The sequence below is a fragment of the Mirounga angustirostris genome, unplaced genomic scaffold (genome assembly GCF_029215605.1).
Source record: "Mirounga angustirostris isolate CCGP_5_RB_7025 unplaced genomic scaffold, mMirAng1.0.hap1 SCAF_16, whole genome shotgun sequence".
Classification (NCBI taxonomy): domain Eukaryota; kingdom Metazoa; phylum Chordata; class Mammalia; order Carnivora; family Phocidae; genus Mirounga; species Mirounga angustirostris.
In genome coordinates this window covers 50,773,756-50,800,563 of record NW_026991724.1, presented here as the reverse complement: position 1 = coordinate 50,800,563, position 26,808 = coordinate 50,773,756, and the positions used below count along the sequence as shown (strand labels likewise).

Here is a 26,808-nt window from a genome sequence, read left to right as displayed (position 1 = left end):
TAAAGTGCCTCCCAGTCAGAGACATGCCCAGAAATACACCAGGTCCCAATTACGGCCACCACCCAGTCCTCATTTCTCCCCACTCCAGCCCTACCCTTTAGTCATAAGCTGAAGGAGCCCAACAGCAAATAGTTTATTTACAAAATGCACATACCTTCCCTCCCAGCATGCAGTGCATGACGGGGGGGGGGGGGGCCAAGGCCTCACACACCTGAAACCCCGGTAGCACCAGCAGGAGAGGAGCCTGAGCAGGGCTGCCCGCCCCCCCACTCCGAATCCAGCAGTGGGTGAGGGATGGAGGGGCAGTACTCCAGGTCGAGGTCACGACCGTGTGTCCAGTTGGTTCATATACTCCTGCAAGGCCTTCAGGCGGGCATCTATTTCGGCCATGTCTGCTGCCTGGTGGTCGGAGCTGTACTCTGAGAGTGGGTGTGGGTGCAAGGGCTGTGAGGGCCCAATACGCTGCCCTTGGGCTGGGGAGGGCGGTAAGGGAGAGGGAGATGTGGAGTCCCAGGCTCACCTTTCATAGGGACCCAGCCCCCCGAATTGGTCAGGCATCTCTGATGGCGGCTGCGTTCCACAGGGGTGGGCTTCTGCTGCTGGGGGAGACAGGAAGAGGGGGTTAGGTATCCTCCCTCTATTCCTGTCCCCCAGATCCCACTGGAAATTTTGAACCTAAGGACCTCAAAGAACAAGCGCTGACGCCCACTGGGCACTTACTAGATGCAAAATCACCTCCTGGTATCTCCACCAGAACCCTCTAAGATGAATACTATTACCACCCCCATTCAACTGATTAAGAGACTGAGGCTGAGAACTAGCGTGAGCCACACAGGTGACAGGAAGGCGGGGCCAGGTTTTAAGAGCTGGCACTTTGAGGCCAGGGCTGGTGCCCTTAGCTGGTATCATCTACCCCACCCCACCCCCACACTCCGCTCCAATCCAATGGTCTCAAAACATTCTGCGTCCAGACGCATTTCAAGAGACACCTCTGCGGGGCGCCTGGGTGGCTCAGTCGTTAAGCATCTGCCTTTGGCTCAGGTCATGGTCCCAGGGTCCTGGGATCGAGCCCCGCATCAGGCTCCCTGCTCGGCGGGGAGCCTGCTTCTCCCTCTCCCACTCCCCCTGCTTGTGCTCCCTCTCTTGCTGTGTCTGTCTGTCAAATAAATAAAATCTTTAAAAAAAAAGACACCTCTGCAACCTGAGTCCCCCAGAATGGAATCATGGGCTTTTGGTGGCTTCATGCTGCCCCTACCTCCTCCATGGTCTGGGGAAATACACTCACCGTGTTGGACCCGCCCCAGGTGGTGGGGCTGGGAGGCTTCCCGCGGCGGCGAACGCTGACAGGAGAGAGTGTTGAGGCACTAGCGGGAGGAGCCTTGGGCACCTCCCACCTCGCCCTCCCCGGTGGTTCAAGGCTCCCGCCTCCATCACCCAACCTCCCTGCAAAAGACTGTTTCCAGCCTCCCCAGACCCCCGGTTGGAGGTGGTCCTCTCCTCGCGCCCAAGTTTTACCCCCTAGGAAGGGAATCGGAGAAATCCTCCAACTCGCTGCAGGAGCCGGCGGATGAGCAGCGGCTGCGGAAACTGTCCACTAGACGGGGGAGGAGAGAGTGAGCCTCCCGCGCTCGCCGGGGCGCCCAGCCCGCCCCGCGCGCTACAGCCCAAGTTACCCGAGGAGCTGCGGTTTCGCGAGCGGTTAGCCGCGTCCCCTCGGCCGCTCACGGCAGCGGGGGGCCGAGTCTGGCGAGACCAGGAGATGGACGGGCCGTCCCCGCTTCCTCCGCTGCCCAATCGGTTCCGCTGCTGCTGCTGCCTGGGGAGCGGAGAAGGAGACACCCACCTGTGTGCCCAGCTAATGCTAGGAATGGCGTCGCTGGGCCCCTATGGGCACAGCTGAGGTCACATAAGAAAGGGAAGGAAAAGGCCTGCGCACACACAGACCGGGTGGTGGGGGTCAGGGGAGGAGGTGGAGGTCAGGTGAAAAGCAGGCGCAGGGAAAGGGAGATGGGGCAGGTGACTGATGACGGAGACAGATGGGAGACGGGGATGGATGAGAGCACAGGTCGGGGGGCCAGTTAAAGGCGCAGGGATATGGGCACGTAAGGGGGAAATGGGCGCTAACTTCATCTTGATCTCTCTCTGCTTCTTCTCCTTGGCTTTCACAAAGGCTGTGGGGTCGAAACGGGGCACGCGACTACCTAGGATGGGGTGGGAGAGTGAGGAGAGAAGAGGCTGGGGTCACAGGAGCACGCCTCCACAGCTCCAGTCCACCCCCCACCCTCCCACGGGCAGGACAGGGCAGAGACCTGTGGGCGAGGGTGAGGGGCGGGCAGGGCGGCCTCGACTCCGGCCCCCCCGGCCGCTCTCCCGGGAAGAAGAGCGGGTGGCACCGCGACCGCGCGATGTGGAGCGCTCCCGCGACGTCGAAGCCCGATCCTCCCGGGCTCGGGGCGGCGGCACGGGCGGAGTCCGTCTCCTGGAGCACAGGGCCCACTGTCAGTTTCCCGCCGGCCAGCTCCTATGTCAACTCCTATCTCAAGCCTCTTCTCGGATCACACCATCTCCGAACCTTCAGGTCCACCCCACCAACTCCTAGACACTCACGCCCTTGCATATGACCCTCACAGGTACCTTGTCCCAGGCTCCGCCCCTCTCGGAGCCCCAGAGAACCCCCCCAAAAGAAACTGTCACTTCCCTACATCCGAACAAACCCCCTTCACCGGACCCTTCTTCCTGAGGTCCCCCACAGCTCCCTAGAAATCCTTCCCAATATTCCATCACCCACCCCAATAAATAACACTGGACGTCAACCAGATCCCCACCAGTTGGGCCACGCCTTTTCGCTCTACAAGATCCTCAGGTCCCACCCCTTCCCCCCCCCTTATCTCCAGCCCTTCCTCCTGACTGACGCTTCAAGCGCCGCCTGCAGTGTCCAACTTTCCGCCCCATGCAGTCCATCAGATTCCTTCCACCCCTCCATCCCCACCCACTCGCAGCCTCCCCTCCATTCAGGCCCCGCCCTCCCACCCAACAGACTGCACCTACTCCCCAGGCCCCGCCCCTCCCACCCCCCCAGCCCCGCAGCAGCCGGGTCGCAGCTCCGAGCACCCCCCCCCCCCCCCCGCTGCGGCCTCGTCTCTCACCCCCTCTTGTACACCTCCAGCTCGGTGTTCACGGTCCTAAGCCGGGCGCGCAGGCTCCGCTCCGAAGCCTTCACCTCCTCGAGCTGCCAGGAGTGAACAGGGGCAGAGAGGACCACACGGAGGCCGAGGTCCACGCCCCACCGGTCACCCCCGCCGGCCGCCCCGCCCCCTCACCTCCTGGGCCAGGCGCCGGCAATCCTGGCTGCGGCGGCCAACCCCGCGGTGTCCAAGGCCCCGCCCTTGCCGCAGCTCCAGCTCCAGGCCCCTGACGAGCCCACGCAGCGCCTCGGCCTCCTGGCGCGCAGCCCTCCCTGCCAGAGCCTCCTCTCGAGATTGGCCCAGCTGCGCCTCCAGTTCTCGCTTCTCAGATGCCAGGCGTGAAACCCTGGGGGAAGTGGGTAGAGGGAAGACAAGAGTCGGGAGGGGGTCTCTCAGGATCCCATCATTCTCACTTCTCCATGGGGTGGGCACGAACCATTTCACCTGCTCCAGGAACAGGGAAATGCAGCCCCACCACTCCAGCTGCCCCTGTGGTCCCATCATCTCTCCTCCTCCATCTCTCCCACATGAGGAGGAACACGGCCACATCACTCTCATTCATCCCACGGGGAGGACACAGCCCTGCGAATTCCAATTCCAAAATAAATCATAAATCTGTCCTTCTCTATACCCTGAACGCCTAGCCCTGAAGTCCTGGCTTTAGACTCCCCCCAGGCCTCCCAGCCAAGTCTCACTACCTCCTAATCACCAGAAGGCTCTAAAATGCAAATCCAATGGGGAACCTAGGTGGTTCAGTTGGTTGGGCTTCCTATTCTTGATTTTGGCTCAGGTCATGGGTCCTGAGACTGAGCCCCACATGGAGGCCCCATCGGGCTCCACGCGCAGCATGGGGTCTGCTTGTCCCTCCTCCCTCCCCTGCTTGTACTCTCTCACACACTCTCTCTCTAAAATAAATAAAAAAAAATAAAATAAAATAAAATGCAAATCCAATCAGATCCCCTACTATGCTCAAAACCTTCCTTGAAGAAAAGATGTACACAAAAGGCTATTCATTGCAACACTATTCGTAATAGCAAAAAGAGTAGAAATGACCAAAATGTATACCAACAGAAAATAAGTTGAATTTCTATGGTATATCCACTAAATGTCCTAGCCAATGCAATAAAATAAGAAAAAGGGGCACCTGGGTGGCTCAGTCATTAAACGTCTGCCTTCGGCTCAGGTGATGATCCCAGGGTCCTGGGATCGAGCCCCGCATCGGGCTCCCTGCTCTGCGGGAAGCCTGCTTCTCCCTCTCCCACTCCCCCTGCTTGTGTTCCCTCTCTCGCTGTGTCTCTCTCTGTCAAATAAATAAAATCTTAAAAAAAAAAAAAAGAATTAACAAAACAGTCATTTGCAGATGAAATGATTATAAATATTGATAATCAAAGGAAATCTACAAATTATAAGAAATAAGAAAACGGACCAAAGTTACCAGATACAAAATCAACATATAGATACAATTATATGAGTGGCTCAGTTAACCAACTGAGCGCCTGCCTTCGGCTCAGGTCATGATCTCAGGGTCCTGGGACTGAGCCCCGCATCAGGCTCCCTGCTCACTGGGGAGTCTGCTTCTCCCTCTGCCTCTGACGCTTCCCTCTGCTCCTGCTCTTTCCCTGTCTCTCAAATAAAAAAAAAAAAATCTTTTGAAAAAATTAAATAAATAAATACAATTATATAAACATCAACATGATTTATATTTAAAGTAAAGAAACCATTAGCCAAATTGTCCAAAGATGAAAAAAATCTAACAAAAGTAGGATGGGATAACATCATTGAGACATTAAATAAGACCGAAATAAGTGCAGAGGTACGTTGTTTGTATACTGGAATACTCACTGTTTATATAGATTTCAGCTTCCCCTAAATTACTCTATAGATTCAATGCAATACCAGTAAGTTTTGGAGTGCCTGGCTGGCTCAGTTAGTGGAGCATTTGACTCTTGGCATCAGTGTTATAAGTTCGAGCTTCATGTTGGGTGTATTTTTATTTAAAAAGAATAAAATCTCAATCCTATTATTAAAAAAAAAAATTCCAACAGGTTTTATGCTTTTGTATTGAAAAACCTATTGATTCTAGGGTGCCTGGGTGGCTCAGTCGTTAAGCGTCTGCCTTCGGCTCAGGTCATGATCCCAGGGTCCTGGGATCGAGCCCCACATCGGGCTCCCTGCTCAGTGGGAAGCCTGCTTCCCCCTCTCCCATTCCCCCTGCTTGTGTTCCTGCTCTCGCTGTCTGTCTCTCTGTCAAATAAATAAATAAAATCTTTAAAAAAAAAACAAACAAAACCTATTGATTCTAAAATTTATCAAGAAATGTGAATTTCCAAAAATAACCAAAAAAATTCTTAAAAGGGAAAAACAAAAGTCAGAAGACTTGCTCTACCCAGTATCAGCCTAATTATAAGCCTGCAATAATTTAACGGTGTGCTGCCAGCATAAGCATAGACAAACCAATGGACTACAGAGCACAGAACCTCACCTGATGGATGACACCTAAACATGCTTTGTGATAGAAGTGACAATGGCTAAGCAGTAGGGAAAGGATACTCTTTTTTTTTTTTTGTAAGATTTTATTTATTTGCGAGAGAGAGACAGAGATAGCGAGAGAGAGCACAAGCAGGGAGGAGAGGGAGAAGCAGGCTCCCCACTGAGCAGGGAGCCCGACGCGGGACTCGATCCCGGGGCTCCGGGATCATGACCTGAGCCGAAGGCAGTCGCCTAACCAACTGAGCCACCCAGGCGCCCCAAGGAAATGATACTCTTTTCAATAAATGTCACTGGGCTGATTGACTGGTAATGTGAAAAAACCATGAAAGGACACCTACCTCCCCCCAAATCAATTTCAGGTAGATTGTAGACATAAATGTGTAAAGCAAAAGACAAAAAACTATAGAAGATGATATAGGACAATATCTTCATGATACTGGGAGAAAGGGATTCTGAGAGAAGACATAAAAATGAGTAACTTCAGAGAAAAAATTTATAAATTAGTCTACATAAAATTAAGAACATCTGTTTATCAAAAGGCACTATTAAGAGAGTAAAAAGCCCAGCTAGAGAGGGCAAGGAGGTTTCTGAAATACATAAAATTAACAAAGGGCTCATATCCTGACTATATAAAGAGTTCCTGGAAGTCAGTAAGAAGTAGATGACAGAAGAAAAATAGACATGATCGGTGAATAGACAGCTCACAAAAGAGGAAATCCAAATGGCTACTAAATATATGAAAAACTGCTCAACCTCATTGGTAATTAGCATATAAAAAGTACCAAGAGATGCTGGGCTGATGGGACCTTAATAAGAAGGAACCAGGTCTCCACATCCGAACTCATCAGCCCCAACACCACCTGACAGTGAGCAAGCACAAAGCACCACCGAGGAAGGTGTCTTGCCAGAAACCTAAATCTGACCAGCCTATAGGTTTAACAACTACTTCACAGGAAATACAGGGACAGGGGAATACATTAACCATGGAGATAGAATGAAGTATTTAAGAGGGGATATGTCTGGGATTTGCTTCTCAGGCAGAGGGGAGTGTGTAGATCAAACAAGATGGGCAAAATGTAGGTAACCATTGAATCAGGGGCACAAGTACATGGGCATGATACTATTGTCTACTTTTGTGTGTTCTTGGAATTTTTCCTAATAAAACGCTTCTTAAAATCTGTGGCTCCCCTATATTCTCCAGGGAGCTTCCCATTCAGCCCCATCTAGCTGACTTCCCCCTTCCCTTCCTCTCCCCCCACCTTCCTCCCCAGCCAAGCTTCTCTTTGCAGATCCAAGTCCCTTCTCCTGGAACACTTTCTCTCACCCTTCAAACATCACATCCCCTGCCCCCAGCGAGGTTAGGTCACGTCCCTCTCTTCTCTGCTCTCGTGGCTCCCTGTACATTTCCTTCCTAGAGCTGGCACTTATCAGTGTGATTATCTGTTTTCTGTCTGAATCTTCACTCCAGCTGTCTGGTCACTGTGAGGGACCTGAGCTCTGTGGCCAGGCTGACTGTGTCTGACTCTACTCCACTTATTACAAGCTGGGTGACCTTATGCAGTTTGACCTCACATCTCTGCAAAGTGGGACGATAATAATAATAATACCTACCTATAAGGCTGTAAGAATCTATGAAGAGTGCTTGGACCATGTCTGGCACTGAGTAAGGGCTCAAGAAACATTAACTAGGGCCGGGCAGTGTGCCTGGGACACAGTATGAACCAGAAAAATGTTGGCTGGATGAATGAATGAATCTGGAGTCTTCCCAAATTCCCTCACTCCAGTTAGGAAGAGGAAGTTGGGAAAAGAAAGATAAGAAGCCACTGACCAGCTACAGGATCTCAAGCCACCCTCGCTAGTTCTGGTTGGTTCTGAAGGGCAAAGGGCGCCACGCTGTGGCCAGTCTGGGAAACACATACACCCCCACACACCGGAGAGTCCTGAGGATGAACTGAGGCTAAAGCTTATCCTGCTTCCCAGCAATGCACAGCCAAGCTCTTCCAGGAAGACCCACAAGGCTCTCCAGCTCCATAAGCTCCCACTCCTCCCTGTCAGCCCCAACACTCAGTCCTGGCCTAGGGGCCCAGCAGCTGCCAACAGAGCTCAGCAGCTAAAGGAAACAAACAACAATGCTATACTTGGTGCTGGCTGCTTGGATTCAAGGTCTAGCCTGGCCATATTACTCACTGTGTGACCTGGGGCAAATTCTCTAGCCTCTCTGGGCCTCAGTGTTCCTCCTCTGCAAAATGGGGACAACAATGCCCACCTTGCAAGGATTAAAGGAATGAAGTCATAAAGCACTGAGCAGAATCCCTGGCACACAGTGAAATGCTCAATAAATGTTAGCTGCTGTAATAATTATTATTGTTATTACTAAAAATATTGGGGCGCCTGGGTGGCTCAGTCGTTGAAGTGTTTGACTCTTGATCTCAGCTCAGGTCTTAATCTCAGGGTCATGAGTTCAAGCCCTGTGCTGGGCCCCAGTGTGGAGCCTACTTAAAAAAATAAAAAATAAAAACAAATAAAAATATTATTTGCTCCCCAATGGGTGGGGCCTCCTCCAGATGGGGATGGAATCCCTGATTCAGCACCCCACAGTGCATAGCACGCAGTAGGTACTCGGAAATGTGCCAAAAAGCCTTTGCTTTCTTCACTTTACTCTTCTAGTCCCCTTGTTTTCACCACGTCGGACCAAACACAAAGCCTTTGCACATGCTGTTCATTCTGCCTAGAACACTGTTCCCCACCCCCTTCACCTGACCTACCCCAAGACCCCATCAGGTTCCTACTGCAGCCTCCTATAGCACAGACCACCTTTTCTGCCTAACCCCATTTCTGGGGCAATGCTATACTCAGGTGGTTACGGGATCAACATCCACCTGCCCCCTGGCTGGGCCACTACGCGAAGGGCAAGGAGGGGCTCAATACAAAAGAGGCACTAGATAGAGCCCTACCTCCCATCCTGTCTTTATGCATGCGGCTCCCTCTGCCTACAACACCCCTCCCTTACCAGGCAGGCTCCAGTCTCCCCTCCGGGCTTCCCAAGCTCCACCCACTGTGAACTGTCGCTGTCTGCATACAGAGCTATGTTCCCCCACTGGACTGGGAGTCCCAGGAGGGTAGGGCCAGGACTGTCTCAGTCGCTGCTGTCCCCAGCACCACCCAGCGCAAGGCAGGCACAGAGGAGGGGTTCAGAATAAATATTTGGTGAATGAGGGACCACCATTTTCTCAGGAGTGCTGAGCACGGGGCCCTGCGGCGCCCAATAGGATGCCTCCCCCACCCAGCCCCAGCCACCTTCCCCTCCCAGACTCACTGCTCCCTCAGGTGCCAGATCTCAGTCTCCCGGGTGTCCCGAGCATCCTGGCCGTCCAGCCCTCGAAGGCGGCCCAGCTCCTCCTTCAGTGAGCGGATGATGCCCTGCAGGACCACAGGGTCTGGCTTGCCCTGGTACGGGAGGGGCAGCGGGTAGTGAATCCTGAGGAGGATTAGAACCGTGGCAGCTCAGAGGCCAAGAATCCACCCCAGGGTAGCTACCAGACCCTGAGAGCCTTCGAGTATGAAAACCCCCAATTCCAAAACCTCACGTTCCTAGAGGCGTACATTCCGAATGCAACTTCAAGCCCGCTCCCTGCTCCCCTACCCCTTGGCCAGCCGGCCATCCCTCAGACTCCCTTATCTAGCCATCTTGCATTGACAGGCCTGGTGCAGTTTGAACTGACTTGTAACATGGGTATCATGTTACCTGCCACCAAGCAAAGTTCTAATTCAGATTCCACAGGCATAGATTCTCAATGGCCTGACCTGTCTCACCTCTTGGCTAAGGAAAGATAGGGCACCTCGATTAACTGCACCACCAGATGCTGCTATGCATAGGGGACTGACAACTTCCCACTAGAAAATCCAGGTGCTATTATCAAATGGGGCAGATACCATCCCTGGTTACCCAAGAGCCATTCCCAGCTCTTTTTTGCCTTGCTGCCTCCCACTAAACAGGCTAAAAAAAGCCAGCTTGTCATTATCCTAGCATCCCCTGCATGTGACCGCTTGTGGCCAAGTATTAAGGAAACAGCCATAAGACCATTTCTGGCCAAATATTATAGGAAATCTGTTGGGCATCTTCTAGGAACACTTTTGTTTTCCTGATAAAAACGGTAGATGCCATTAGCCACTACAGCCCTGTTCTCTTCCTCTTGCTTTGATACAGAAGCAATGCCTGGAGGGCCAGCAGCCATTTTGTGACCATGAAGAGATAAGGATGGAGGTCAAAAGCCAACACATTAGGGATGACAAAAGGAAACAAAACAAAACAGAAGGAGCCTGAGTCCCTAATGAAACTTCTGGGTAGTAGCCTCCCACCTTGACATTTTGTTGTGTGATAAACTTGTTTGTTTAAAGCACTAGTAATAGTTACTCTGCTACTTACAGCCCAGCATGATACTAAATGATTCAAATCTCAACACTTAAGATTCCAAAGGCAACACCCCCACCCCCACCTCCACCCCCCGCCCGCCACCCCCCCTCACCCCAGCCCTCAGGGAGTTCCTGAGTTTGAACCACATCCCCTCCCACCTGCCCACCAGCCTGAGCCTGGAGCCAGTCCCTTATCCCCACCTGTCAAACTCCACAGAGTAGATGAGGATCAGGTAGCGTTTGGAGTTGAGCTGGGCCGATCTCGAGGCCAAGGGGCCCGGGCGGCCCCCCATCTTGCGATTCCGCAGGGACTCCAGATCTGTGTAGGTCAGCAGGTCAAGGGTGACCGACTCACTGCTCTGTTGGAAAAGGATGGGAGGAAATGCCAGGAGACTGGACATGGCCATACCCAGAGCACACAACCCACCTACCCAGGCCACGCCCCATCCATTCTTTGGACTCGCTGGGCTTTTCCTACACTGAGGCCAGTGATCAAGATGGCGCTGCCCAGGGGCGCCTGGGTGGCTCAGTCATTAAGCGTCTGCCTTCGGCTCAGGTCATGATCCCAGGGTCCTGGGATCGAGCCCCACATCGAGCCCCACATCGGGCTCCCTGCTCAGCGGGAAGCCTGCTTCTCCCTCTCCCCTCCCCCTGCTTGTGTTCCCTCTCTCACTCTGTCTCTCTCTGTCAAATAAATAAATAAAATCTTAAAAAAAAAAAAAAAAAAAAAAGATGGCCCTGCCCTAGGGGCTGGCACAAGGACGCCAGAGGGAGAAACTGGAAAGAACCTAAACCCTCAACCATGGGGGGGCAGCTTAGTGCTGTGGCTCTCCAAGTCTTGTCCAAAGGACCCCTGGGGGTCCCCGAGACCCTTTCAGGGAGTCCATGAGGTCAAAACAATTATCATAATCATACTAAGATGTCATATGCCTTTTTTTGCTGTGCTGACATTTATACCAATGGTGCAAAATAATGGTGGTAAAAGTGAAGGTGCCCATTAGCACAAATTAAGCCAGTGGCATCAAACATACTGGCAGCTACTGTAGTCTCTGTTGCCACAGTCTCAGTGGGGGGCCGGGAAGGAAGAAGAAACAAGCAAACCTAACACAGGAGATCAAACCTAGAATGTTCCCTCTTTTTTTTTTTTTTTAGATTTTGTTTGTTTATTTGACACAGAGAGAGAGCGTGCACAAGCAGGGGGAGCGGCAGACAGAGGGAGAGGGAGAAGCAGGCTCGCCACTGAGCAGGGAGCCCGACATGGTGCTGAATCCCAGGACCCTGGGATCATGACCTGTGCCGAAGGCAGATGCAGACGCTTAACCGACTGAGCCACCCAGGCACCCCAAACCTAGAATGTTCTTGATGAAGCAGTAAAAATTATTAATTTTTTTGAATCTCCATCCTTGAGTACATGGCTTTTTACTACTCTATGACAAGAAAGGAAGCACACATTCTGTGGCATTCCAAAGTATGACAGTTGTCTCAGGAAGAACACTTGTGTAATCCGAGTCTGGGGCTAAATTAGACACTTTTTCATGGAACTCTATTTTTACTTGAAAGAACGACTGACAGACATAACTATGGTTATTCAGACTTGGATGTCTGGCAGGCATTTTCTCAAAAATGAACAAAGTCAGCCTGTCACTTCAAGAAAAACAGCTAACGGTATTTGTTGCCAATGGTAAAATTCAAACTTCACAGCAAAAATTAGAATTTTGGAAAACTTGGATCTACCACTGTGTGCTTGATAGCTTCTTGATGTTGAAAGACTTCCCTGGTGAGATCAGTGAGGATATTAACAAATGTGACTTCCTGATATTGTATAATGAAATGTGTCAACATTCAGAAGATCTGTGTAACTCAGTGAACTGTATTTTCTAAATGACCAATGCATGATATCATAAAATGGATAAAAGATCCAAGTGAAGTTCAAGATACATCAATAGATTTTAATGTAATGTAATATGAAAAGTTCATTGATAGGCTTTTGGACTCCACACTACAAATCTTTAAGAAATTACCACCTGTCCACTTTTAGTATTTTAGCAAAGAAGGATCTGTACAATTTCCTGATTAAAGGACTCCTTTTCCAACCACATATCTATGTGAGTGAGATTTTCCTGCATATATTTCAACCAAAACATATCACAAAAGACTGAATGCAGAAGCACATATAAGAATCTAGAAGTTTTTGGGCGCCTGGGTGGCTCAGATGGTTAAGCGTCTGCCTTCGGCTCAGGTCATGATCCCGGGGTCCTGGGATCGAGTCCCGCATCGGGCTCTCTGCTCCTTGGGAGCCTGCTTCTCCCTCTGCCTCTCTCTCTCTCTCTCTCTCTCTGTCTGTCTCTCATGAATAAATAAATAAAATCTTAAAAAAAAAAAAAGAATCTAGAAGTTTTGGGGGCACCTGAGTGGCTCAGTCGGTTAAGTGTCTGCTTTTGGCTCAGGTCATAATCTCTGAGTCCTGGGAACGAGCCCCATATCAGGCTCCCTGCCTGCTTCCTCCCTCTCCCTCTCCCTGCGGCTCCCCCTGCTTGTATGTACTCTCTCTCTCCGTCAAATAAATAAAAATCTTAAAAAAAAAGAAAAGAATCCAGCAGTTTTCTATTAAGCAAGACATTAAAGAGATTTGCAAAAATGTAAAACAATGCTGTATTTCCTACTATTTTATTTTGTTTTAGAAAATGTATTTTTCATAAAAATGTTATTTAACATATAACTGGTTTATTACAGTGATTTTTAAGTGAATTCATAAATATCTTTAAATTATTCTGTTTTAATTTATAAAACAACTTAATCTATAATATGGCAAACAAATATTGATAGATAAAATCTGCATAAACAAAAGCTCTTTGATGTACTCAATAATTTTTAAGAGCATAAGAGGGCATGACACCAAAAAACTTGAGAACCATTGGGTTAAACAAATCATGCCACATGGGTATAATGGAATACTAAGCAACCACTAACAAGGAAGACAAACTCACAAGTAGATGACAATAATAAAAAGACAATATCTGTAAAGCACTTATGAGCCAGACACTATTCTAAGCTTTTTACATAGAACTCATTTAATCTTCACCACACTGTGAAATAGGAACTACTGTTATCCCCCCATTACAGTTAAGAAAACTAAGGCATGGGGCACCCAGCGGCTCAGTCAGTTAAGCATCCAACTCTTGATTTCAACTCAGGTCATGATCTCAAGGTCAAGAGATTGAGCCCCACATTAGGCTCTGCACTGAGTGTGGAGCCCGCTTAAGATTCTTTCTCTCCCTCTGCCCACCCCCCTGCCCCTGTTTGTGCGTACTCTCTCTCTCTCTCCCTCTCTCTGAAAGAAAGAAAGAAAGAAAGAAAGAAAGAAAGAAAGAAAGAAAGAAAGAAAGAAAGAAAGAAAGAAAAAAAAAAGAAAAAAGGAAGAAAGAACTAAGGCATGGAGGGGAAGTAACTGGTCCAGGGCTCCCAGCTAGTAAGTAGCAGTGATGAGTCTGACTTCAGAGTTCATGCTCTTGGCCATTATGCTATACTGCCTACACATAGTAAAATGCTAACAGTCTAAAGTAGGGGACAGAAAGGGGATTATAAGAGACTGTCACTTTCTAAATCACACACTGTAACACTGTCATAATTTTATGAGTGCAAATTTTATCTATAATCAGAGGAATAATGTAGTTCATAGTTTTAAAATGATGTCTAAATAGCATCCCTGGCACTCTAACTTCCAACCTGATTTTTTTTTCTATTAATACTTTTAACTACTTGACATTATATATTTTTTCAATTTTTTGTTTCTCCCACTAGAATGTCAGCTTCGTAAGGACAGGAATTTTGTCTCTTTTGTTCACTGCTGTATCCCACTGTTTACCACAGCACCTGGCACACTGTAGATACTCAGTAAAAATGACACAAATGAGTACCTATATGCACTGATGTGGCTAAATGTTTATGAAATATTGTTGAATTTTTTAAAAGCAGGTTAAAGAATACTTTGGGAAGTATACCAACTATATAAAATTGTATATCTGCAAATAAACACACACACATTTTCACAAGTAAACAAAGAAGTGGAAAAATGACTGGAGTGATTTTCACCAAAATATTAATAAAATATTACCAGGAATGAGTATTAGGAGTAGAGTGATTTTTACTCTCTTCTTTACATTTCTCTGTGACATGAATTTTCTACATGAGAGTAACTATCACTAGGATCAGAATAAACCACTTAACATTTGGGAAAGAAAAAGATAGCCCTGTCCCTTTAAGGGAAGAGAAAGTAGAGGGTCTTGCATTCATCAGATGGGCATCTACCTCCCCAGGGATCCAGAAAACAGAAACCTCCCCTGGTCCCCCAGCCCTGGCCCCTACCTGGGTGAGAGCCGACTCCAGCATGTTACAGAAGATATTGAACTGTTTGAAGTTCCCCGTCTTATGAGTCAGATCTTCAATGACTGGGTAGAGAGAAAAGTCCTTCCTGGGGTCTAACCACTTGCCCAGCCCAAGATCAATGCATCTAAGCTTTTCAACTTTCCCCAACTCCAGTGCCTCTGGCCTGAGGGATGAGGCCTCCACTCCCCCTCCCCACCTCAGAGAGTCTCTGGTCAGGTAGAAGAGGCAGATGGGCAGGTTCCGAGCTGGTCTCATCTTCAGGGAGAAGGTGATCCCAGGGAAGGACAGGTGAACCCACCCCAGGCCGGCACACTCACAGCTGGCATCGAACTCGCCCCGCCACTGATCAGCCGTCATCCGGTCCTCCACTTCCAGCTCTAGCACCTGTCCAGACACCACCAGCCGCACAGCATGCTCCACACCCCGGAAGATGTAGTCCACCTGCAGGCCAGCTGGCTGGTCCATGGCCGGTGTCACTGGAGAAAGGGAGGAGACAGAGACCCAGAGGGGCTGAGAGCCCAGGCTCGGAAGCAGGAAGGCCAGAATTCATATCCTGGCTCCACCATTTACCAGCTTTGGCACCTTACGAAAGAAACTCCCTCTCTGTGCCTCAATGTCCTCATCTGGAAAATGGGTATAATAGTGGTTATCTATCTCACAGAGCTGTCATGAGGATTAAATTGGACAATACACATAAAAGCATTTTGAACTGTGTCCATGCCCAACACATGCTGGCTACCAGAATATATGATATCTGACAAGAGAATCATGATTAATATCATTATTAATTTATTAATCCTTACACTCATTATATATTAATTATTCATTCATTCATTCAAACATTTGTGGAGGGGCACCGGGGTGGCTCAGATGGTTAGGCGTCTGCCTTCAGCTCAGGTCATGATCCCAGGGTCCTGGGATCGAGCCCTGCATCAGGCTCCCTGCTCCGCGGGAGGCCTGCTTCTCCCTCTCCCACTCCCCGTTTGTGTTCCCTCACTCGCTGTATCTCTCTCTGTCAAATAAATAAATAAAGTCTTTTAAAAAATTTTTTTGTGGGGAAAAATCAAGCTGCATAGAGGGACAGAGAGTACTGAGGTCAGGCAGGGCAGATTTTAGGTAGGGGGTCAGGGCAGGCCTCCCTGAGGAGGTAACCTACAGGCAGAGAACTGAAGGAAGGCAGGGAGCATGCTAAATGGCTATCTAGGGAAAGTGGTCCAAGTCGAGAGAACAGCAGCACTATGTATTATCAATGATACACTTAAATCATGTCCAATGAATTAATAATCTATTTTATTAATTGGCCTGTTGTAAGCCTAAGTACCTTCTCTTAGGCAATAGGGCTACGACTCGCTGTTAGTTCTATGAGGTGGAAGAGAGGAGCAGATCTCTGCCTTCAGCCTGGATTTTAGGGGATGATTCAGAATGAGAGCCCCGGGTCGCCCGAGTTCATATCTAGCTTTAGCTATGTGCACATACACAGGCAAGTTACTTAACCTCTCTTGGAGCCAGATTCCTTATCTTTAAAGCACATGCCATCCTGGGTGCTGGGGATATGATGAGAAACCAGATTATGCCCCTACTCTCAAGAGGGCGGCAAAAGTCAGAGGTATAAAATGTCAAAAAAAAAAAAAAAAGGGAAGTAGGGGCGCCTGGGTGGCTCAGTCGTTAAGCGTCTGCCTTCAGCTCAGGTCATGATCCCAGGGTCCTGGGATCGAGCACTGCTTCAGGCTTCCTGCTCAGCGGGAAGCCTGCTTCTCCATCTCCCTCTCCTCCTGCTTGTGTTCCTCTCTCGCTGTGTCTCGCTCTGTCAAATAAATAAATAAAATCTTAAAAAAAAAAAGTGAAGTAGTGGAAAAAGGAGATGCTGGGGGTAGGGGTTGCTCTTTCAGCTAAGGTAGCCAGGGAAGGCCTCTCTCAGGAGAGGCCTAGAGAGGGGTAAGGAGATGGGTGAATATCTGGGGGAAGAGTATCCAGACAAAGGGAACACCCAAGCGAGAGCTCCAAGGTGGAATGTTCCTGATTTCTTCTAAGAACAGCAAGGTCAGCATAAGGGAGGGACCTAGATGAGATATAATGGGCCAGATGATGCTCATGCAGGTCTCTGTAAGCCCATAGAAGGGTAACAGTGCTCATCTCCTTGGATTGGTGTAAGGATTCAATGAGTTAATCGCATTAAAATCCTTGAACAAATTGAGCAATGCCTGACACACAGCAAGCACTCATATACATACTGGCATTATTATCATTATCATTATCATGATTTCTTTGTTGTTGTGTCTTGAAAGGCAGTACAGAAACAAGGCAAGCCCATTTTTCTTCCCAGTGTACAGATGGGGAAACTGAGACTCAGTGGAGTCCCACAGCTGCCCCCAAAAGAGATCTACCGAGGGCTGCCCTAAACCAGATCATGGGGACCCCTCCAAAGCCTGGTCTCCTTCACTCCACCACATCCTCTGCTCCTCACACTTTCCCCAAGAAGTCCTCCTAAAGGCTGATATCAGAAAATATAATATTGTGAGGCCAGAAAATGATGAGCCCTGAAACTCAAGGTCAGTGGTTTTTAACCTTTTAAGAGTCTTTGCACCTTTGATAGTCTAGTGAGATCTCTGAACCCTCCCCAGATAAATGAATAGGCCCACAACCCTTTGCAAATAATTTCAGGGGCTCCCAGAATACCACCCTGAGGCCCATCCACACATCCCCTTTCTCAAAGACCCAAGGACAATCGCCAAAGCCCCCAGACATTCTGGCAGGCTCCTCTGTCTCTAGACCCAAGCTCTTAAATTTATTTGGGAGAGGGGTCTCTCGTGTTTGGAAGTGGCTGATGAAATCGAGACCTCTTCCCCTTGAAAATCCACTCTCACAATTAGGTACTCTCACATTCTCTGTAGGTTCAGAGGTGGGGTTAATAGTCCCTGACCTATAGGCAAACAAACAGCTACACGTTTCAGCATATCTCACATCCCCTGGTCCTCAGTGTGGGTGCCAGGCAGCGCTGGCCCCGCCCCACCGGGTATCCTAGACACCGCCTCCGACCCCGCCCCCTCCAGCTCCGCGAGCCAATCAGCAGTCGCGCCGTTCTGGTTACCAAGGCGTTGGAGGTACCTGCAGAACGCCTGAGGAGCCGCACAGCTTCACTGCCCAACTCCAGGGAGGAGAGAGGACTAAAGGGGCCCGTCCCACCCCATCTCCACCACCAACCCTGCCCTGCTCTCCTCCTTGCCCACTTCCCCGCATAAGCTCCCCATTCTCTTCCAGAGAATAGCAGCCCTTCACTAAATCACAGGGCCTTTCCGTATCCAACTGCCCTGATGTCATTAGCCTCCATCTCAGTCCCCAGATATTAAGCCTCTGAATATTCCCCCCGAATTCCATTGTCCCCTTACACACAACTGCCTCCCACACCTCCACAAACTTCGCCCGCTCCCCTCCCCTCATCCCCTCTTCTCAGCTTGTCGTGAGCACTCAACACTTGCTGATGAAATAAACCCCACACCTCGGCCAGCTCCCCATCACTCATTCCCCAGAGGGCCTAGAGTTTCTGGACTCCCTTCCCCTCCCCGCTGCAGAACCTCCCTCCCTCCATATTCCCGCCTCACCCCTTCTACCACGTTCCCGAAACCAGCCCTCTCCACCCCCTTCCCCAAGTCCCTTACTGCCATTCGGCTCTCCCAGATTGGGGGCAGGGGGCCACATTCCCCTTCTCTGTACACCAGCCCCCATGTTCTCCTGGGGTTTCCCCCATATTCTACCTGAATTTTGCTCCCTCCTATTATTCTGCCTGCATATTCGCCCAAGGTTCTACTCCACAGTGGGGATCTACCCCATTCTCAGCCTGTCTTACATTATCCCCATATTTCACCTGGATTCTGTTCCCTCCCAAATTCTATGTAAACCCTCTCTCCCCCTCCCCACATTTTCCACCTCTCTTCCCTGCAGAGCCTTCCCAGGACAGCCCCCCCACCCAATTCTGGGATTCCCCAGGCCCCGCGCCCCTCCCTCCTTCCACGCCCCCCCCCCTTGTCCTTCTACCTGCATCCTCCATCCTTGCTCTGTGACCAGTGGCCCATCCTGGTTGCTGGTTTCGTTCCAGTCCCAAGACTCTCCTAGCTCCTCTGCGTCTCAGCTTCTAGACCCTGCATTCGAGGCCCCGCCCTCGCCAACCCGTGACGTCAGCACTTCAACCTTGCGAGCTCCGCGTGCACACCCCAGCACCCCACTCTGGCCCACACACCTGATCCCATTTCTCGGGCCTCGTGACATCACGGCTTCAGCACACACGCACATACACGTACGCATACGCACGCGCGCGCGCACACACGCACAAGCACACTCAGCTTTCCGACCCCGGGGCCTTTCCCTCTCATCTTTCACTAAGGTGACTCCCCTCTCGGTTTCCAGGGTTACATCACGGTCCCTGGCTCCTCCTCCTCCCAATAGCGCTCCCTGAATATTTCAGACTTCGCAGCCCTCGCCCTAGGGTGGAAGCTGAGAATCCTCCACGCTGGGCTCCCCCAAAACAAATCCACATCACCATCTCCCACACAGGACACGGGTAAATCACCACTTCTGTCAGCCCCCACTCCTGATGGCTATTTCGCAGTCTGCATCACCCTCTCCCGCCAACACCCCATATTTCAGCCTGGCCATGACCTAGCTGGCCTCTCCTATACAGTATACCCCCCACCTCACATACATACACTGGCCTGGCCGGAGTGACCCCTCCCCGCCATGTGAGTGAGTTTTAGCTGGCTAGAATTCCCCTCCCTTCACTCTGCACTCCCCAGAATATAGACCAGAGCCTTCCACACTGTCCCCCTGGAATATATAAACACAAAAACCTTTAAGGACTCCCCATGATCTGCCCCTCCATAGTGTACACTATAGCCCACCCCCCCCCCAGGAATATCCAAACCTCCCCCCTACTATCCCTCAAACAGGACTACACACATCCATCAACCAGTGACTTGTCCTTAATTCTGTTCTCTGGTAGATGCTGTAACCATCCCCCATTTTACAGAGGATGAAACTGAGATATGCCTAGAATCCTGAAGTGAGGGGCTTCCCATTACCCAGCTACCCTTCTGTTTCCTCCCATTACTCTCTGCTCCTTTCCCTCCAGGCACCAGTCCTTATGTGTGGCCTCGGACCTTAAACATGACACACACTGCGGGAAAGGGACTCCTGGGTTCAGCTCCTGCTCCACCACTTACCCACAATGTGACCCACGGCAAAGCGCTTAGCCTCTCTGGGTTTTTCCCACCAGTAAAGTGAGGATAATAAGAGCGCCCATCTCACATAGGATGATTGTGGGGATTAAATTAATTAATACATGTAAGGAGTTTCAAACAGTGCCTGGCACCTGGTCAGCTGTTTACCATCTGTGCAACTAGCTGACGATTAGTTGACAGACCAGAAGCCCAAGAGGGCAGAGCCATTTTGATCATTCTTGTATTCTTCAGCACCCTGGGCCTGGCACAGATCAGGGACTACTTGTGAATTTATGCGAGATGCCAGGAAACGGGGTTCTAGGCACTGGAGATACAGCCAAGGTCCTCTCCCCTCAGCTCACTGCTTTGTCATCAGGTCCCAACTCCAATGTCCATTCCCACAGGAAGCCCTCCCTGACTCCCAGGCTAGGTAAAGAGCTGTTTCAATCACCAGTGTCCCCGGCACTGCTTGGCAGAGGGGCAGCCCCAGAGTCCAAGCTCCGAACTGGTCTGTTTCTTCGAGAGGACTGCAGACCTTCAGCATGAACACGGGTGCTTGACTTAAAAAAAATGCAGGATCTTGGGCATGATCCCAAATCTACAGAAGCAGAACCTCTGGGAGTGGGCCCAGGAATCTGCATTTCCTCTGAGATCTGAGAGCTTCTGCCCCTGGATATCCTTCTGTTTCCTCCCAGTTTATTACCCCATCTTGACCCCACCACCCCACCCAAGACTCTCCCAGCTCAACAACCCTGCCCTATACTACAGGGAGCCTCCCCCCGCCCCCCGCCCAGAAATGGTGATGCTGACGGTGTAATACAAGTAACACTTTTTAAGCATCTATGGGTCCTTCTAGGTGCTAAGCTCTATATTCTCATGGAGTCAACACTCTAGTGGGGGGTGGGAGTCTAAGAAGCCAGGGGATATAAACAAACCCTAATATATGTTGGGTACTGGTAAGTGTTACTGAAGAAAAGCAAAACCAGGTGATGAGGCGCCAGGAAATAACAGGAGCTATTTTGGCTTGGGTGGTCAGAGAGGGCCTGTCTGTGGATTTGACATTTGAACAGAGACCTAAGGAAGTGAGGGAGAAGCCATGTAGACATCTAGAGGGAACATGATCCAGACGGAGGGCACAGCAATGACACTCCCCAGGTGGGAATGTATTTGCTATGTCTGAAGAACAAGGAAGCCAGGGTGTGTCAACAGGGGAGAATGGCAGGAGTTGAGGGCAGGCTGGAGGGAGAACTGGATAAGGTGGAGCACTATGAGCTTGGCAAGGACTTATACTGTGTGAGGTGGGAGCCACGGGAGTGCCTGGACCAGGGAGTAACATGATCTGACTTTTGTTTCAACAGGAACCCCCAACTGTGGGGTCCAGGGCAGAGGCCAGCGAGGAGGCCACTGCAACAGACCAGGTAAGGGCAAGTGATGGCATGAATCAGAGCAGCAAGGGAGGTGGTGAGATACAGCTGGATTCTGGAAGTGTTCTGAAGATAGACCCATGAGATTTGCTGACTGGCGGATGGCATGCAGGAAAGGGAAAAGGGAGAGTCAAGGACAACTCCAGGATTTTTGTCTTGAGTACCTGGAAGAATAGAACTGCCATCAGCTGGGTTTGGAAGGGGGAAACTACAAGTTTGGTTAGGGACAAGTTTTTAAAGCATGGATGTCAGTTGGACTTCCAAGTAGAGAAGAGTCAGCCATTGGACAAATGAGTCTGGAGTTCAGAGAGATCCAGACTGCAGGCCGGCACTTGGGAGTTATCATTATATAAAGAGCATGTGAAGCCAAGAGACTAGGTGAGTGGTACAGACAGAGAAGAGATGAGGTCATTCTAAGATGCTAAAAGCTGAGGCACAGAGGGTTAAAGAATTTGCCCAAAGCCACCCTGACGTTCAGTGGCAGGGCCAGTGGCAAAGCCAGCATTTAAGCTCAGGCAACCCAACTCCAGAGCCCACAGTCTTAACCACCGGGAGGGGTGTTAGGAAGTTTAAGAGTAACTCATACAAAACTTGGCACATAGTAAGCCCTGAGTAAACGCTGCATGTATCATGTGGCTTCACACCTCCCTAAAGCACACCTCCATCCTCGAAGTCCTCACTCATTCTCTCCCTCCGTAGTGCTTCACCTGCCCTCCACCCACATCAAAGCTTGTAACTCATCCCAAGGACCTCCGCTCCTCCACACCGCGCTACAATAACCCCTCGCCTCAAAACCTCCCATTAAATCACAAGGCCATATTACAGGGGAATTTCTGTATTTTACCGCCTGCTGTCTCCAGCTTTACACACTTTCCCCCATTAAAGACCCTCCTGCAAGATACAAAACATCTCCCCCCACCCCCGACTCAGATACTGCCCTCTGCCTCACAAACCCACGTCAAAGTGCCTACCCGTGTTAAAGGTCACCCCTCCCGATTCCTACACTGCCCGGTCAGCTGCCCGCCGCAGCCCACCCTCCCCCAGAGCATCCCCTCCCCCCAGGATCCCCACCCTGGCCCGCGCACCCGCCACTCCCGCCGCCTCTCACCTTCTCCACAGACACCCCTCCTCGCGAGCTGTTCAACTGCCGAAGCTCCAGCCCCGCCCCAGGATCCGGCCTTCTCGCTTCTGACTGGCCCTGGCTTACTCGCAGACAAGTTCTCATTAGTCAAAACAGACGCCCGTCACTCCGTGTCCCGCCTCAGAGACGAACCCGCCTTCCAAAGCTTGCAATTGGCCAACTCGGATGAGAGATTCCTACATGGGCCTGGTCGTCGGTCTTCTCTCCAATCATGACTGGCTAATCCCTACTGCCAGTCATGCAAAGCGGGTTGTTCCTCGGAGGGGGAGGAAATCCTGGAAGTAGCCCCTTGACTCCGCCCATCACCCCCTGCAGCGGACTAGACGCGCCCACGAGGGGGGGCGGGCTGAAAGAGAGTCGGCGGCACATGCGCACAGGAAGGTCTTGGCCGCCGCGGGTCCGGAAGCTGCGGGGAAGTTCTAAGCGTAAAGAGGGGCAGAGGTTTATCGTTGCTCAGTGCGTTCCAAACCAGCATTAAGCGCTTTGCAGGCCTTGGCTTATTTAAACTTAACAACAACCCTGCGGTGTAGGGGCTACTATGATCCCCAATTTGCTATTAAGGAAACAATCTCAGAGAGGTACAGCCACTGCCCGGGGATCACACAGCTTGGGAACGTATTCCTATTTTGAGCCAATGAGTCATCAACAGGGCTGATAGAATTTACAGAGTTTGGTGGGGGAGTATGGGAAGGGAGAGTTCCCTAAAAGAAATACAAAATTACTAACAAAACTGGGTATGAGGGGCGCCTGGGTGGCTCAGTCGGTTAAGCGTCTGCCTTCAGCTCAGGTCATGATCCCAGTATCTTGGGGTCGAGCCCCGCATCAGGCTCCCTGATCAGCGGGGAGTCTGCTTCTCCCTCTGCCTTTATCCCTACTTGTGCTCGCTCTCTCTCTAATAAATAAATAAAATATATTTTTTTAAAAAATTGGGTATGAACGTGAAAATTTAGAATATGAAATAATAACAAATTACATATTTAGAAGGGCTGACAAATACCACAAACATTGCAAAATCCCCAAAGATAACGTAATGTTTTTATTAGTTTGCTGCCTGACACACCTCTGTGGTAGTCGCCTACTTTGTTGGCTGCAAATACTTATTTCATAATATCCAAATCTGCAGAGAGAAGAGAAAAGTAAATTATCTTCCCTCTAGTACGCTTGATGGAACTTTCTTTTAGTCCTTATAGTTTAGAAAAAGTTTCACCTTCACAAGTCAGTATGGGTGATGTCATCGAAACATTTTGGAAATTTGTGAAAACTTTCACAAAGTTTAATTCATGTTAGCTATGTTTTGGAAAATGCTTTCATGGACTAGCTTCTGGTTCAGTTTTTTTTTTTTTCTTTTTTTAAGATTTTATTTATTTGAGAGAGAGAGAATGACTGGGGATGGAGGGTGCAGGCAGAGGGAGAAGCAGACTCCCCTGCTGGGCAGGGAGACCAATGCGGGGCTCGATCCTAGGACCCTGGGATCATGACCTGAGCCAAAGACAGACACTTAACCCACTGAGCCACCAAGGCGCCCCTCGCTCAATCCTTTTAATTACTGACTCACCTCCATTGCACAAGTGCTTGTGGAGTGAGTCACTAGAGCATAGGGTCATGCCACAATAGACTATGGGGCCTTGTACCTCGTGAGTTAGCACCTCCAACAATAGGAGCATTCCTGGAAGCCATTCCTAAACCAAGACTGCTAGTTAGGTAATTCAAGTATATCTGAAAGCAGCTATGAACCACATCACCATATCCCATGAAACCCAACCTAAATGTATCCTCAACTCACCTTCCTCTCCGCTAGATCCCACAAATGCCTGAGGCTACTTCAGCACCACCCACGGTAAAAGAAGTACAACAGGGGGGAGAAGAATTGCAAAAAGACAGTAGTCTTCACCAATGGCGTTTTAAATATCCTCCTTTTGCAAATGTTATGAAGACCTCAGACCTTAGGAACGCATTAAAGGACCTTTGCAAATCAAGGTCCTGAAGCTGGCATGGGCTTGACTATAAACCCATCCTGAACACCAGTCATCATGCACTTGAGTGTCCATTGTGTGCCAGAGGCTAATGCCAAAAATCTTGCCCTGAAGCTTAAGGGCCAGTCCTGCCATTGCCACCAACTGGTTGTGGGGCCCCCTTCCCTCTCTAGATAAGAGTTTTCCCACCTGTAAATTGAGTATTGCTAAAAAGACTAACATTTAGGGTTGCTAAGGAGGCCCAGATATAAAGTTCACAAAACAGTGCAGTTAAGAACTTGGGCTTTGCAGTCCGAGAGGCTAGGATTAGAATCCAAGACACATTGGGGAGGGGAAAAAAAAGGAATCCCAAAGCATCCTCTTACCAGCTGTGGAAGCTCCCATAAGTCATGCCTCTTCCCCGAGCTTTGCTTTCTTCATCCATAAATGGAGTTCAAGTCATTCCTTCATTCATCAAGCGTTTACTGAGCATCTGCTATACTCCAGGCACTTTTCTGGGTGCTAGGGGTAGGTACATCAGTGAACAAAGAGAAAAAGTCAGTGCCTCATGAAAGGGAAAGAATTAAATTATAAACAAACAAATGTATATATGTCAGATTGTGATAAGTGCTACGGAGAAAATAAAACAGAGTAAAGGGGACAGGATGGTCAGAGGTATCTCAGACAAGGTGACTTAGAAGAGAGACCAGAAGAAAGTGAAAGAACCACCCTTGCGGGTACAGGGCTAGAACATTCCAGGAAAAACAAACAATGAGTGCAAAAGCCCGGAGGTGGGAGCCTGCCTGATGCATTTAAAGAACAGTGAGGGGGCGCCTGGGTGGCTCAGTCATTGGGCGTCTGCTTTCCGCTCAGGTCATGATCCTAGGATCCTGGGATGGAGCCCCTGCATCACATCATCGGCTCGCTGCTCAGCAGGAAGCCTGCTTCTCCCTCTCCCACTCCCCCTGCTTGTGTTCCCTCTCTCACTCTCTTTCTCTGTCAAATAAATAAAATCTTAAAAAAAAAAAAAAAAAAGAACAGTGAGGAGGGGCACCTGGCTGGCTTAGTTGGTAGAACACGTGGCTCTTGATCTTGGGGTGGTGAGTTCGAGCCCAGTGTTGGGGGTAGAGTTTACTTAAAAAAACAAAAACAAAAACCAGGGAGGAAATCAATACTGAGTGAGTGGGAGTGTGGAATAAGACACCTGGGAGGGAGCTAGAGGCCAAGTCATGCAGGATGTTGTAAGCCGTTGTGAGGTCTCTGGGCTTTGCTCTGAGATGCGACCCATTGAAGGTTGAGGGCAGCAGGGACACTTTTATTCATGTCATAAGTGATGATGCTGGTGGCTGTGTTAAGAATAGGCTGTTAAGGGGCACCAAGTGGCACAGTCAGCTGAGCTTCCAGCTCTTGGTTTCGGCTCAGGTCATGATCTCATGGGTTGTGAGATCGAGCCCCGCATTGGGCTACGTTCTCAGTATGGAGTCTGCCCGAATTTCTCTCTCCCTCTGCCCCTCCCCCCCGTCTCTCTCACACTTTCTCAAATAAATCAATAAATATTTTTTAAAAGAATCAGCTATTAAAATAATTCAAATGAAATAAAATAGTGCCACCTGTGGGAAACATTTTGGCAGTTCCTCAAAAAGTTAAACATCGGGTTACCATATGACCCAGCAATTCCACTCCTAGGCATTGACCTAAGAGTATTAACACTGGTGTTCAGACAAATATTTGTACATGAATATTCACAGCAGTACCATTTGTAATAGCCAAAAGGTGGCAACAACTCAAATGTCTTCTATCCATAGATGAGTGGATAGACAAGGTATGGTATATCCATGCCATGGAATATTATTCAGCCATAAAAAGGAATGGAGTATTGGTCCATGCTACAACGTGGAGGAAGCTTGAAAACATGCTGAGTGAAAGAAGCCAGACACAAAGGTCACACATTGCATGAGTCTATTCATATGAAATGTCCAGAGGAGGCAAATCCGTAGAGACGGAAAGCAGATTAGTGGTGCCAGGGACTGGGGGTGGGGGGTCACTGTTTAATGGGAGTGAGGTCTCCTTTGGGGATGATGAAAGTGTTTTGGAACTAAATGGAGATAATGCTTTCACAACACTGTGAATGTACTAGATGCCTCTGGCTTGTGCCCTTTAAAATGGTTAATATTTTAAGCAAAAGATAAAAAAAAATCATTCAAATGAGAGATGATGGCGGCTTTTATGAGGGTGGTTAGCAGTGGAGGTGGTGAGACGTAGTTAGAATCTGCATGTTCTGGAGGTAGAGCTGACAGAATTCGCTGATGGATTGGGTGTCGGGAGGGAGATAAAGAAACGAGTCAAAATGATTGCGAGGCTTTTTGATCTGAGGAGCTGTGAAGATGAAGTTTCCATTTATTGAGATTAGATGAATAGCAGGTGGGGGGCAGGGAGAAGCAGGGATCAGGAGTTTGGTTTTGGACATGATGAAGTACCTAACAGACTTCCAAGTGGAAGTGTTGAGAGGCTAAGTGAATATGAGTCTGAATTCTGGGGTAAGGTCCAGCCTAGAGAGATATATGAATTTGGGAGGCCAAGAGAAGAAGACCAAGCGCTGAGCCCCAA

At 49.6% G+C, this 26,808-nt stretch overlaps 1 protein-coding gene across 7 annotated transcripts; it reads right to left on the bottom strand.

Annotated features, from left to right (window-relative positions):
- Positions 1-117: 117 nt before the first annotated feature.
- Positions 118-24,869, bottom strand: CCDC61 (coiled-coil domain containing 61). Of its 7 annotated transcripts, none has more exons than XM_064581726.1 (14): positions 24,588-24,869; positions 14,792-14,950; positions 14,454-14,536; positions 10,290-10,447; positions 8,992-9,153; positions 3,321-3,531; positions 3,147-3,229; positions 2,310-2,479; positions 2,126-2,201; positions 1,674-1,816; positions 1,516-1,594; positions 1,286-1,340; positions 521-599; positions 118-419 (listed from the first exon to the last, which is right to left on the bottom strand). In XM_064581726.1, exons 1-14 carry the CDS (start codon positions 24,604-24,606, stop codon positions 322-324), a joined length of 1,575 nt encoding a protein of 524 aa, XP_064437796.1. In that variant the 5' UTR covers positions 24,607-24,869; the 3' UTR covers positions 118-321. The 7 variants fall into 7 exon arrangements, with proteins under 7 accessions (XP_064437796.1, XP_064437798.1, XP_064437799.1 ...); XM_064581728.1 differs by lacking the exon at positions 24,588-24,869 and adding an exon at positions 22,217-22,365; XM_064581729.1 differs by lacking the exon at positions 24,588-24,869 and adding an exon at positions 22,194-22,223.
- Between the last annotated feature and the right edge of the window lie 1,939 nt (positions 24,870-26,808).

Excerpts from the sequence above, each read along its gene's own strand:
- CCDC61 (XM_064581723.1), bottom strand. The coding sequence starts at position 16,005 with ATGTGCTTTAAAGATAAGGAATCTGGCTCCAAGAGAG. Across the intron at positions 3,230-3,320 it reads GCCGGCGCCTGGCCCAGGAG|CTCGAGGAGGTGAAGGCTTC; the intron begins GTGAGGGGGCGG and ends CACTCCTGGCAG. Across the intron at positions 1,341-1,515 it reads TCCGATTCCCTTCCTAGGGG|CGTTCGCCGCCGCGGGAAGC; the intron begins GTAAAACTTGGG and ends CTCTCCTGTCAG.